The sequence below is a fragment of the Manacus candei genome, unplaced genomic scaffold, assembly GCF_025592945.1.
Source record: "Manacus candei isolate 608988 ecotype Guabito, Panama unplaced genomic scaffold, ASM2559294v1 h1tg000049l, whole genome shotgun sequence".
NCBI classification, from domain to species: Eukaryota; Metazoa; Chordata; class Aves; order Passeriformes; family Pipridae; genus Manacus; species Manacus candei.
This window is the reverse complement of record NW_026138097.1, coordinates 4,796,164-4,810,524: the sequence shown is the minus strand read 5'-3', so window position 1 is coordinate 4,810,524 and position 14,361 is coordinate 4,796,164. Positions and strand designations below refer to the sequence as shown.

At 40.0% G+C, this 14,361-nt stretch overlaps 1 protein-coding gene across 50 annotated transcripts in view; it reads right to left on the bottom strand.

The window, feature by feature from the left end:
* Positions 1-10,993: 10,993 nt before the first annotated feature.
* Positions 10,994-14,361, bottom strand: part of TNS3 (tensin 3) — a 225,684-nt gene continuing 222,316 nt past the window's right edge. For 49 of the 50 annotated variants that reach the window (XM_051798814.1, XM_051798818.1, XM_051798844.1 and 46 more), the window contains one exon: positions 10,994-14,284. In XM_051798814.1, the coding sequence (XP_051654774.1) occupies positions 14,140-14,284 (145 nt within the window). In that variant the 3' untranslated portion in view covers positions 10,994-14,139. The remainder of the gene's footprint in view (positions 14,285-14,361) is intronic. The other variant, XR_007906517.1, reaches the window with a different exon arrangement.

Genomic DNA, 14,361 nt, shown 5'->3' with positions numbered 1-14,361 from the left:
TGGCTGCTTAATTCCAAAGGCTAAGAGAAGGCCTTTAGGCAAGAATTGGTGTCTTTAAAACTCTTAAGTACAATTCTTAAGTACAATTCCCAGTATGGCCAAGCATAAATAGTAAATTAAATGAAAAAAAAAAAAAAAAGAATTCCCAACTGCGTTCTCTCAAGAATAATAAAAGTAGATGCTCCCAAGGAAATAAGACAAAATAAACTTGGGTACAGCAGTAATTCGATGGCAATTAGGACTGTCAAGGGCTCTGAAAGTAAGGTTTTCTTTTGGTTCTGTCATTACCTTGCACGGCCAGACTTCTTAAATTTTCCAGGCTTTCACTTTTCTCCATTTCAGCATATACAAAAATATAATACAGTGCACATACATGAGTATATAAAAAATAGAACACACCAAGCCCATGCATGACAACTCTGATTCTGGAAGTCTTTGCTTAGCACTTTGGTTACATAAGGAAAATTCAATTCTGTGTACAAGTTAAGCAAAATGACTTCCACTCTCCTCACAGATCTGCTTCATATGACATGGACTGGTAATGCTGTGAAGCTTCTGATTTAGTGCTTTGCCGTATGGAGAGAGAATCATAGATAATAAGCAAACTTAATTGCGTTGCTGAGTCAGTTTTTGTATCTGTATTAGATAAGACTGAAAGAATCATCTAAATTTCACAATCAGTAAGACTTGCCAGTGGCAAATGCACATCTCATGGAACATATTTAGAAGTATGCAGATAATTAATACCAGATAGATCAATGTGCTACATTATAGTTCTGATAACATAACATAATGTGACATTCTTGTCTGGTTGTATGCAAATGTATTTGTGGGATGCCAGTATATTTTTTTGCAATGCAGTTTTGGATAGTTTGGATAAATATGGTATCTGAGTCAGTCTAGGATCTGTGTGCGACACTGTGTTTCTGATAGTGTGGGGGCTGTGGGCTCTGTCCTTGGAGGTTTACTAGCATTTGCTTTTGCATCCTAGCAGTCATGCTTGCCTTTCAGGCAAGGACCCCTGTCCTAGTTAGGACAGCTGAGATCAGTTCATCATGGTGGGTGTAACCTAAAACTGTATTCTATAGCCTTCCATGTCATTTCCCAGAAACTAGACTATTGTTGTCAATAGACTATTCGCACCCTCTGCCCATAGAGCCTGACTCCTCAGGCTATAAACTAGGTGTTAAGAGGCCTGTGAGATAGGAGGATGTTTCTGTCCTCACACCCTTTGTGGAACTCCCCGCCCTGAGGGGAGCACTGAACATTCCTGCCTGAACTGGAGGATATATAATCTTGGAGTTTTGGAACATTTTGCAACCCACTCGTGGGATCCAGAGGACGGCTGCATCTCATCGCTCTCAACCAGACTTAGACCATCACTGGGCTGCGATCACCAGTTCTGGCCAGACTGCAGCAGCTCTCCCACCAGCAGGTTCTTCCCCTCTCCCTTTACTTTGGACTCAAACAGGGCCCAAGGAACACTACTTTGTTCATGCCCCAGGGCACTGGGTTATACATTTGGGTTGTTGTGGGTTGAGACCAATTGTTTGTTTGTATTATTGTACTTATTGTATTATTTTAATAAATTGTTATTCTGACTTATAATCTCTCCTTTGAGTTGAGTTCATCCCCCTGCTGGTTAACTTTTAAACCAGCACAACCCCACAAGCAGTAGTGCTGGCACCAAAGGGGAGGGGAGAGCTGGACATTCCTTCAGCAGCAGGAATCATGCAAGCACTTGACCAAATGACAGTGGTGGTGAGGCTCACTGCATGCTGGGCAACTGCCAAACTGGAAGCAGTCCCCAGAGCGTAACCTGGCATCATAAACACTTCAGTGCTTGTTTGAAGGCAAAGCTTACCCAGGAAGATAGGCCATTTTAGGAGAGGCATATGATGGTGTCCAACAGTAAGTCATTATCCATGTGTGCCAGATGTTACCGCAGGTTCAGGCACTGTAAAGTACAGGCAGTGTACCCAGGAGCCACTGTGCAGAATGTGAAAGGACCTTCTCTGTCTTTCCACACCTGTTAAGTCAGCATGTGAGTCCATATGAAGAAGCAGTAAGGACAGTGGATCTTGCCATTGCCTGGCAAGTGAAAGGCAATGGCTATTGCCAAGTTGTGTGTGCAGCAAACAGACCTTGGTAATGTGGGCACACAGCACAGCAGCCACAAGGTCTCAGGCATCAGTCGTGAGGGAAACCTTTCTGACTGTGTGAGCGTGCTGTGTGTAGGGAGTCAAACAGGGCACCCATCATCTCACTGGAGCCACCTGCTGCAAAGGGATGAGGGATGCAAATAATCCTAAAGGGAGCATTTGTGCAGTAAGGTCTAATTGTTGGCTTAACTGATGCCTTGCTTTAATATATAATGGAAAGTCATTTGAACACCTTTAATACATGTGCATATACATTAACATGTCTTATTTATATGTACATGTGTATATATAAATGTGTATATATCTTTTACATATGATATATGATTTATATATATCATATATGATTTATATATATTATATATATAATATATATCACATGTATGATTTATATATGATATATATACATATAAATGTGTATATAGCCTTTATATGGTATATAATCTTTTATATATGATATATGATTTATATAAATATTAAATTTATTAAAAAGATTATATATGTGTATCTATCTTTTATATAAATTTCACAATGCCAAAGAACTAATTTTAATATATTATTTTGCTGCATATCAGCAATCTTATATGCACATATTAGTATTAAATCCATATATGTACGTCTGTTTACCTGTTAAGCTTACTAGACTTTGCATATGATACCTATTTCTGCTGTGGGTATGGATTCCAATGTCTCTTTCTAAACTACACTTAAAACTGAAGGTCTTCCTTGCCGTAATTAGCAACTGGTTGTACTTTAGATACTCCAACAGTGGCATGTTCCTCAATACTTAACGGTGTGACACTGACAACGCCACTATTGCATGACAGCTATAAGTCATCCAGAGGAATGGAAAAATTTTCATTACAACTTGGTTGTAGAAAAGGGATGAGAACAGAGAGGGGCTACTGTTTCAGGGACATGTGACACAAACATTAAACTTTCTTTTTATAAAGAAGAGGTCTTGGAGGACATGATTAATTTGTTCTCCTGCATTCTCACAGACAAGAAGAAAACACATCTGTATCTGATATCCAGTTCAGTTTGTGAATTTTTATGTACTTTCTTCTTCCTTTTCATTAGAATTTATCCTATCTGAGAAGGACTTCTGTTCTTATAGAAATATACTCATTCACAGGAACTTGAGTTTCAGAAGAAGTGCATTTTAAAGCAAGCAAAATGGAGATTCAAGAGTTAAATGCTGAGTGCTGGTCTGTTCAGTGGAGAGTCTGGGTAGGGGAGAGAATGGCCAGGTGGTTCAGGAGAATGGAAAGACAATGGGTGCTGTTACCTCCCACTAGTTTCTTGCTGACTGATGTGATGATTTCTAAAGATGGGTAAAATCTTGGTATTATTTAATTAGATCTGTGAGGAGAGTGGAAGTAATTTTGCTTAACTTGCATACAGAATTGAATTTTCTTTATGTAACCAAAGTGCTAAGTAAAGACTTAACATGCATGTGTCTTAACATGGAGTAAGTGCTAGAATAGTTAGTATTTTAATTGAAAATCCAGGTGCTGAAGTCGTATTTATGAAGAACTTCACTGGTTTAATTTTTTCCCACCTAAGTATATTTTCAGACTTCATAATTCTAATATTCAGAAGGCAATTGAATTTTTTTCCAGGTATGAATACGTCACCTTTTAAAAAGAATTTTTTTTGTGTTTTTAAACATTAAGACATACAGCTATGCATGACACATATCACAGTAGATATCCAGATATTTATATAGTCTCTAATCCTAATAAAGAGCTGACTTTTCAGTGTAACAATTAGATTTGGAAAGAAGATGTATCAGCAGGCACTGTTTTTCCCCAAATAGTTTTTTGTAGTACGCAATTTCACTGTGTGTCCACCATTTATAAATTGTTATCAAGACTCAAACACTGATTAGCCTTAAAAAAATTCTATACAGAATACATTTAGATATGTTTTATGTACATGCTATTGCTGGACCATGTAGTGTTTATACTGAGAGGTTTTTCACTGAAAATTAGTGAAAACTTCTTTTGAACAAGAAAGAAGTCACTAACTTGATGCTGGGTCTTGAAGCCTTAAAAAAACCCACAACCAAAAAATGAAGGTCAGCTCTTCAGAAAAGTCCAAAGAGCTCAGCAGTACTGATGCTTCACTGTGAAGAAACTTGAGTTTTCAGTGATGAAACAGCATCTGTATTATTTACCTGTGATAAACAGGATCTAGCACATTCTGACAATACAGACATGGCAAAGTACTTAACAAGATAGATTAGATGTAACTAGCACTTAGGGTTTTGAAGGCTTGGCATGGGGGGGAGGATTGAGTCCTTTTTTGCTGGTGAGTTATACTATGAAAAATAAAAGAGTTTAATGGATAGTGAGCATGATACCTTTTGCATTCAAACTACACTAAATCCTTAAGTTGTACAACTCAGTAACCAGCTACATGCTCAGGCTCACCAACAGATGAAGTTCATCTTTTGCATCTCTGAATGGAGAATTGAAACGTCTTTTATGCTGTTCTAGCCTTTTTTGATTGACATGGCTCCCAGGCACTCAGCCATGTTGGTTGCAGGCCTTACCTAGTGGACATTGATACTGGACACCTGGCCCCCTCCCCCCCTCCACCACACACACACAGACAAGATGGTTGATTCGACCCAACAATCAAATAACCCAGTGAGATACAAATCTGGGCTCTCACACTCTTCCAGGGTCTGACGGTCCTCTTGGTAAAGAAATATTTCCTCCTGTCAAATCTGAACCTCCACTGACAGATGCAGGTTTCAGCCATTGCCAGAGTCCTGGCACTGGGTAGCAGGGAGAACAGATCAGCACCTGCCTCTCCACTTCCCCTCCTCAGAAAGCTGTAGAGAGCAGTGTAGTCACCCCTGAGTCTCCTTCCCCCCAAACTACACAAACCCAGTGTCCTTAGCTGCTCCTCAGAGGACATGCCTGCCAGTCCCTTTGCCAACTTTGTTGCCTTCCTCTGGACGCATTCAAGAACCTTCACATAATTTTTAAATGGTGGGTCTCACTCAAGGTGAGGCCGTGCCAACACTGAATACAGAAGGATAATCAACTCTTTGGACCGATTGGTGAAGGTGTGTTTGATGCATCTCAGGACATGTTTCACCCTCTGGGCTGCCCAGGCACGCACTGCTGACTGATACTGAGCCAGCTGTCAACCAGCACCCCCAGACCCCTTTCTGCAGGGCTGCCTTCCAGCCACTCCTCACCTAATTTAGACTTGTGCCTCGTGCTACTCTGTTCCAGATGCATTTGGACTCATTAAATTTAGTCCCATTAATCATTGCCCAATGCTCCAAGATATCCAGATCTCTCTGCAAGGCATCTTGTCTCTCTTGAGAGTCAGCAGCATCTCCCAGTTTGGTACCATCAACAAATATGGTAATGGTGCATTCAAATCCTGCATCCAGTCAGTGAGAAGCATATTGAACAGAACTGGCCCTAGAATTGAGCCCTGAGGAATGTCACTGGTGACCAGTGACCAGACAGATGTAGCCCCATTTACTGCAACACTTGAGCTATGCCCTTCAGCCAGTTCGTCACCCAGCGCACCATGAATCTGCTCATTCTACAACTGGACAACTTGTCTTGAAGGATGCTGGAAAGGACAATATCAAAAGCCTTACTAAAATCCAGAAAAATTACATCCATCACCTTCCCTTCATCCACTAAGCAGGTGACCTCGTCATAAAAAGACAGCAAAACAGTTAAACAGGACTTTGTGAAACCATGTTGACTGTACCTGATGATTGCACTATTTTTTAAATGCCTTTCAATAGTTACGAAAGTTTTTGACTGGGGTAGAGTTTATTCTCTTCACAGTAGTTCCTATGGGGGTGTATTTGGATTTGTGCTGAAAACAGTGTGGATAACACAGAGATGTTTCCATTATTGCTGAGCTGTGCTGGCACAGCATCAAGGCATTGTCCCTCTCTGTAAGGAAAGAGTTAATAACATGTGCAGCATAAGCCTTAGACATGCCTTTAGTGGTGAAACTTGTTGCAGAAAATGTCAGGCTTGGTGGTGAAAGGTTGCAGAAAACAGCACAGGTGCCTATGCACAAGCTGCAAAAAGAAACAAAGTTTTAGTTCTAGCTTGTGGAGGTAGGACTGAACCCTGCAACTGTCCATTGCAGTGTGTTATATAACAAGTGTATAACTGCTCAAGTGCAAGAAGTGGGGTCACAAATAGGACACTTGATTTTGAGAGTACTTGACTTGTAAGACCCCCAGAGTAGACCCCTGACGACCACTGAATTAAGACCCAAGTATGTGCAATGACCACTCCTCCTCTTGCCTCATGCTAATGAGGAACTGAAAACCACTACTACCCTCACCTCCCATGCCAAGTATAAAAGTGACTCAGGGAGTGAACCGAGTGGGACCCTACCACCACAAAGCCAGTGGTGTGGCCAAATACCTCCAAAATTGTAATGAATAACAGAACCCTCTAATACTGTCTTTTTAGTGTCAGAAAGCAAGGCATTGCTTTATTTGCAGCACTGGGTGTGTACGTGAGCGACAAAAATCCTGCCTCCATACAGACACCAATACATCATTTTTTCACCTAATTATACATTTTTAACAAACAAAGAAATTAATGTTCATCATTAATTAGTATTCTATCCACTACTGGTTTTTAATCTCTCGTTGCTTATGCTAATTAATTCATACTTTTAGTCTTTTAGTCTCAGTAAGGATTTTCCAACACAAATATTGAGCCATTTTTAGTCTTCTTCATTACCTGCTGCTTTATGCAAAAGATATTTATTTCCAAATGTCCAGCTTCAACAACACATCTTTCTCTCACGGTCTTTGTTCACTGAAGCATATCAAGGTTAACTTTAACAAAACTTACAGTTTTAGTACTCTTCCCGAGCTATGTTCTCACATACTATATGGTGTCATACTCAGCATATATAGCTGGGGCAGAAGGAGGAAGGGGTGTACATTCAGAGTGATGGTGCTTGTCTTCCCAACTCATCATTACACGAGATGGAGCCCTGCTGTCCTGGAAATGTCTGAACATCTGCCTACCTATGTGAAGTGATCAATGAATTCCTTGTTTTGCTTTGCTTGTGCATGCAGCTTACTGCTTTACCTATTAAGCTGTCTTTATCTCAACCCATGAGTTTTCCCACTTTTACTCTTCCAAATCTCTCCCCACCTCACTGTGCGGAAGTGAGAGAGTGGCTGCACGCAGTTGTCACTGCTTGCCTTGTCGACACCTATCAGCAAGCCCAAAGTCGGCTGTGGGAGAACAACCTCCATTCAGACAAACTCTGTCTTCTCCATGTGTGTCCTTTCTCCTGTGTCTGCTGCTGTCCTGCTGATGCTCCTCGCACTGCTCTGGTGTCCATCGCAAATAGGTACTGAGTAGCAGAACAGAGTAACAATTCCCAAAGAGCTGCTCAGGCAACCTCCTCCATGGGGCTGTGCTACCATGAGCTGCATCACTAGAGCTTTGTGGCTGTATCATTCCACCAGCTGGCAACAAGTCAGGAGACAAAAAGGCAAAAACCCCAACACTTCTATTGAGTTTTTGTCATTGTAAATATCTAACACAAAAGCATGTAGAAAGGGAATGCCTTGTTCACGTGAGCAGAAATCCTAGGGATAACTTGGAAGTCAGAGCCATCCCCTTGTCAGAGACTGAAATGGTTAATGGCTTAAAAACCAAAAGACTTTACTGTAGAAAATTGCAAAGAAACAGATGCTCATCTACAGAAGTCCACCCCTCCTTGAATATGCCTACTAATTTGTACTGTGAAAGGACCTTGAGACAAGGTGGTACTACTGCCCAAGTATCCCAAGGGCATGCATACCTGAAGACACAAACTGGATTTCCAGATAAGGGAAGAGGCTGATAAGATGAAAATCCTACAAGGTGGGATACTCCTTCTTATCATGCCCATGTCCTCCCTTACATGATGACTCAGCTGTGAAAACCACTCCAGGGAGCACCAAAGACATTCACACCTAGCCTGACCCTGGTTCATCTCGGATGATGAACCATAAAGAGCCATGATTAATTCAACTACACGGACAGCTGCAACATCTTAGAAGGTGTCAAAGACTTGTGGAATGTCTGATGATCCAGTATTACATCATCCAGGGGAGGTACAGGGGGCGTTTCCACCTAGCACATTATAAACCCCATGAAATGGGAGTTAGGTGGACTCTTTCTCCCCACCACTCAACAGATACAATCTGCAACCATCGAGAAGACCCTAAGAAGAGCACCAATGGGACACTGTCAGAACCTATGGAGTGGTGATATCTTTTTCTACTTAATCTGTTTCTCAGTCACTTGTAGGGAACCAAATTTATATGACCCTGAGAGAAACTTAGAAGGGCACCTTGGCAAGATAAATGCGGACGTGGTGAGATCATAGAATCACAGAATCATAGAATTAGCCAGTTGGAAAGGACCCCCGAGATCATCAAGTCCAACCTTGATCCACTACCACCCCTAGTTACTAAACCATGGCACATCCAATCTCATCTTAAAAACCTCCAGGGACTGAGAATCTACCACTTCCCTGGGCAGTGCCCATTCCAATGCCTGATTACCCTCTCTGTCATCGATCAACCCAATAACCTTCTCTGATGAAATGACTGGTTTGGATAAAGGTAAGGCAGTGGATATTGTCTTCATGGACTTCAGTATGGCCTTTGACACTGTCTTGGGTAACACCCTCCTAGACAAGGTGTTGATAGAGGGGCTAGATAAGCAGACAGTAAAGTGGATTGAAAAGCACCTGAACAGCTGGGTACTGAGAGTGCTAATGAGCAGTGCAAGGTCTAGTTGGAGGTCAGTAAGCAGTGGTCTACCCCAAGGGTCCATACTGGGTCCAGTCCTGTTTAACATGTTAATCAATTACCTGGATGGATGATGGGGCAGAGTATACCCTCAGCAAGTTTGTCAGTGACACAAAACTGATGCTGAGAGAGTTGGGACTGTACAGCCTTGGAGAAGAGAAGGTTCAGGGGGGAGTTTATCAATATGTATAAATAATGGGAGGGTGCAAAGAGGACAGAGCCAGGCTCTTCCAGTGGTGCCCCGTGACAGGACAAGAGGTGATTTGCACCAACTGAAACACAGGCAGTTACCTCCAAACATCAGGAAACATTTTATTACTGTGAGGGTGACTTAGAACTACCACAGGTTGACCAGGGAGATTGCGGAGACTCCATTCCTGGAGATATTCAAGCTGTCTGAGCATGGTCCTGGGCAAATGGCTCTTGATGGCCCTCTTTGAACAAGGGAGGTGGACTAGAGGACCTCCTTAAGTCCCTTCCAACCTCAACCACTCTATGATTCTGCAAATACTAAAACGTTAAAATGGGTCCAAACATTTCTGCTTTATGAGACATTAAATGTCTTCAAAGAAAGGGAATAGTTCTGGTTTGATATCCCTTACAGTGACATACAATGCAAATTCCTTCTCAGTTATTCAGCAAGATCCTTAAATTCTCTAAAAAGCGCCCCTTTGCCCTCTTAGTAGTCTGCCAGATTTGCTAGGACTCCTGCAAGCTTCCTGTTTCTGACTTAAGCTACTAAGAACTTCTTTAGCTACTTGTCCTTTGTGCACACTGCCTGATGTAGTTTACACTACTGTAATCTTTGTGCTAGGTGTAAACAGCAAAAGCAGATGAGGGATTTACTCTGCCTATCTTGGTGGGCCAAGTTTTCTTGTTTCAAGAGTTTTCTAATAAAAATATTTAAAAAATCACAAGGCAACAGGTTATGCCCCTTTTTAAGGAGTATCACTGTTCACTTAAAAAGTCCCTCCAAAGAAATTTTTTTACTGACCCTTTCAAAGACAAAAACACATAAGGGTTGAGTGCTGACTTGTTTAGTCTTGCCAAAGGAAGAATGAGGGACTGAAGGGGGGTCAGATCTCTTGCTAAAAATACCTCAGGGAGAAAACAGTTATTCATGCTAAGAGACAGTGCTGGCATAAGAACCACTGCCTATAAACCAGTTGTAAATACATCTAGGATGAATACTGAAAGCAGATTTTCATCCACTAGAGCAAACAGACCCCTTCATATACACTCAAGAGCAGCACACGTGCACAATGGCATCCAAGTTCAAGGACAAGAGTTTAACAGGAGAGACTGGACTCCTGACACAGAAGATTCATTTTGCTCTTGCATCCTTGTCATCTGTTCCACATTATAAAACATTCCAATAAAAACTAATACTTTTTATTAATAACTCCATTGCATTACGCCCACGCATAAACCTCACAACAGCCTGTAGTGATGAAAGACAATAAAGCACACTGAATGAAAAATTCCTGCCAGCCTATGTCAGCATGACATACCAGACATATCAGCATGACATATCAGTCTCCAAAATAATCCTGATAAAGCATGTATATTGCTCAACCTTCAATGTATGGTTGATGCACTGATTTTGGGGTAAAATTTGCACTAGGGGTAAAATTTGTCACTCCCTCTCATGCTCCTCTGGAAGGTTTTCCAGTGTAATCACTGTGGAGACACAGTTAAATGGGTACAGCATCTCAGAAGATGACATCATATTCTTCCTTCTTACACTGAAATATGCAATACAGGCAAAAGGTACTTTTATATCACTATAACCAAAAATTAACTAGGAAAATCACATGCTTTAACTGCATTGAACCACTAACACAGACTCACGCAAAGTCAAGTCCTTGAAATAAATCTCAAGTGTTTCTTAAAACTAAACCCCAGCACGCAACCTATTCTTAATTCACGAAGAACATTTTACTCATTAGTTGGTTTTGAATACCAGAAGGTAACTTTCATTCAGAACAGACGGCCATGTCAGACTGTGTTATGGAATTCCACATTTGTAATTTTATTATAATTCTGAAAGAGGTGGTATCTGAAGAGCAGAGAAAATGACTATACAAAGAATTTATAGAAACATTCATTTATATACTGCAGACCTTCAGATGCTTCTTTACAGTTTCAAAAAAAAAAGTAAAAATTTTCACTAATAGAAAAACCAGGAAAGAAACAATTAATTTTTAATGATACTGTTGGATACACTGAGACCATTTAATTAAAAACATGGCTTTTAGCATTTTTTTATTAACACTGTATGATTATAGTAGCATATTTACTAACTATGTTAACAGGAGTCTGGTTAAATGCATATGTCAACTTGCTGCCATTAGTTATGAAACTGCATATACACATCTACCAAAAATCTTGAAAGAAAGTGCTGTGTTAAAGATTTAGTCCTGTATTTGCCTTGAACATATAAGTTCCATGAATATCTTTCTACATACACTACATAATGGTACATACTGAACTATTTTGCTTTGTGCATTTTTTAATTCATTAAAAAGCAAGAGCACATGGCACTATACCATCCAAAGGAATGCATAACAGAAAACCTCCCTTAGAAACAGGGTAACTTCTTTTTTCCCACTTACCAAGTAGAGCTAAACTCCCAGGAAATACCACCAGAAGTTTCAGCATTCAATCCCTTATGCTTTTGAATTTAGCAGACCTTGAAAAAGCACAAGGAATAAAAAATAAGGCCCTGAATGGAAATAGCAATACATGAGAAAAAAGACATTTTATCTTCAGCCCAAAGGCCAACACTTGGTGTCTGAGAAGACACACTAAAATTTAAGTATTTTCTACAGAAGTGAAAAAATAGAGTAAAAAATTCTTCCTCATTTCAATGTTCACAACACATCAGATTTAAATCTGAGACTTAAATCTAACTGAGATGTCAGCTGAAGAAATTCTCTGGGCTCCAACTGGCTGACTAGATTAGGCAACTGGAATCTTTGTACACCAAAAGAATATTAAAAGAAGACTTGTCCTCATATTTTTTAAAAGGAGCAGAACTCCTGGAAGTAAGAACTGCATTCTTTTTTTGGATGGTACATAAACTCTTTAAGTAGTATACCTCTGTGCCAGAAGAACAAAATTATTTGTTAAAATCAGGGGTACTTGCCTTTGTTGCTTCAATGGTAGCTACTGCGCTTTGGATTGTTTCACCCTTTCACAGACATCCAATGCCCACTGCTACTAATATACCATTTCTGGTCCCAATGCAAATCTTTCTTCTCTTTCCCTCTCTTCCCTATTCCCTTCCTTTTAAAAAGCATAAAGTTATTTACACAAAATTCATAGTTACACAAATAAAACACTTTGGCTATGGTCACTGAATAAGGTTTCCATGGTCCTAATACTTCAGGAAAGAGAGCTATTAAAAAAACCCATCATATTTTACACAGGACAAATGTAGTTCAAATTGGTGGAACCCTCTTAAAATATAGCCCAACCAGAGTTTCTCATTCCATTTAACTGTTACTTAGTAACAATGTATAAAAGGATTAAAATCTAAAAGTGGGTATAGTTACTAGTTAATCCAGCGGCTCATGCATTCAGCATGTAGTATTCAGCATATCATTTTATTCCTCGGGTTATTAATATAATGTTGACAGCCACACATGAAAGAAATAGAGGCAATGAAACTTTTCAGCACTCGCGAACACTAAAGCTCCTTTATTACCCCTGGTTCTCATATAGGGGTCAAGTACTGCTCTTTTTGAGTGAATGGGAATTACACAGTAGACCTCAGAGGCTTACTCTCCTTGTGCAGGCTTCCACTGTAACCTACTGTATCAATTTTCTGGAAAGCTAACTAGCACTTTCTTATGCATTTCAAATATCAATGTGTTTAGAAAGATACTGAGATATGTACAAGTGTGATGGTTGTAGAAATCATTACATAAATGCTCTCAAGAAATGGGACAGAGGAACAAAATAAATTCCATTCACTTTCAGATTTGCTGACTCAAGGAATTATAAATCAAAAATAGTTCCTACTGATAAAAAAAAGCCAAAAAATCCTCAAAAATTCAACAAAAGTGGGGCAAAAGAATCCACAAATATAATTAAGTATTAGGTAGGGGAACAAATGTTACTACCAAATCAGTATTGCAGAGACAGAAAACTGGATGTATCTTGTCACTGTAACACAAAAGTGAAAATATCAGACTCTATTGTCTCTATATAGGTTATACACACTTTTACTTACACAAAATAAGTAAAGAGGCAAAGCTCAGAAATGGTATAGTTTCCAAATGATCTGTATGACATATCAAGATCTGAGATCTACTATAAATTACACAATTTTCCTCTTTGTTTTCCCCTCATTTTTATCCTGTAATTATTAAAATGCAGAATGTTCCCTGCTTACTTCTTTGTATAAAGACAATACAAACCTCCCTAATTACAAAACAGATTTCCACACAAACTTTTTTGTTCCGTCGCTTCTTCCTTATTTAAAAATTTTCAAAGTAAAAGTCTAGCCTTCTTAATACTAAATACAGAGCTATCTTCCTGAATATTCCAACTGCCACTCCTTTCTTACCAGAAATCAACCTGCACAAACCTTCTCTTCACATACATCTTCCCATTTCTCCATTCAGTTCCCATCACTGATCACAAAGATGAAGGGAAGAGCAAATAGTCTTCCTCAGCCGATCATTCTCTTAAAAGCACATTTGCAAGGCCTATAGCTACCACTGAAGTAACCATGGCAAGTGTGTTTGTAGAGGTTATATACTTTCTGAACAAAAAAGTAGCACAATCTAATGAGCATTTCTGGTCCAATAAATGATGAGAAACAGCATGTGAAGATATATTAGAAACCCTTCAGGAGAAAAGTTTTTTGTTTATGCTTCATTCAGGTATGGGTTACATGGGTTTGGGTGGCACCCAGCTTCTTTTGTTTTATCATCTGATATGAAAGCAAAGCAATAGTGCTTTGTGAAGTCAGAGGCATCTTCAAATAAAAGCCTGAACCCTTGCAAACACAGTACACAGACCATCCTCTGCTTTCCTTACTGGGAATGACAAGGTTCAGACTGTTGCCGAATAGCCTTTCTCCTTCTCACAGTGATTTCCTTCAGTGAAGTCAGCGAAGAGCTCTGAATCAAGGATGGAAAGGTATCAGATCTTCTTCTGAGATCCAATCATGACCTTTGATACAAAGTTCACAATGGCACTGGCAGGTTGCTCTGGATCGTGCTCTGCAAAGAGGTGGCATACGTTGTCTGTGGCACTGCCTTGCTTCCTGGCAATGAACCCAAACACTCTGCAAGGGCAGCAATCACAGTACGTCAGAGAACAGACAGACAGGCATCACCTCTCTTCATAACGATACCGCAGAAA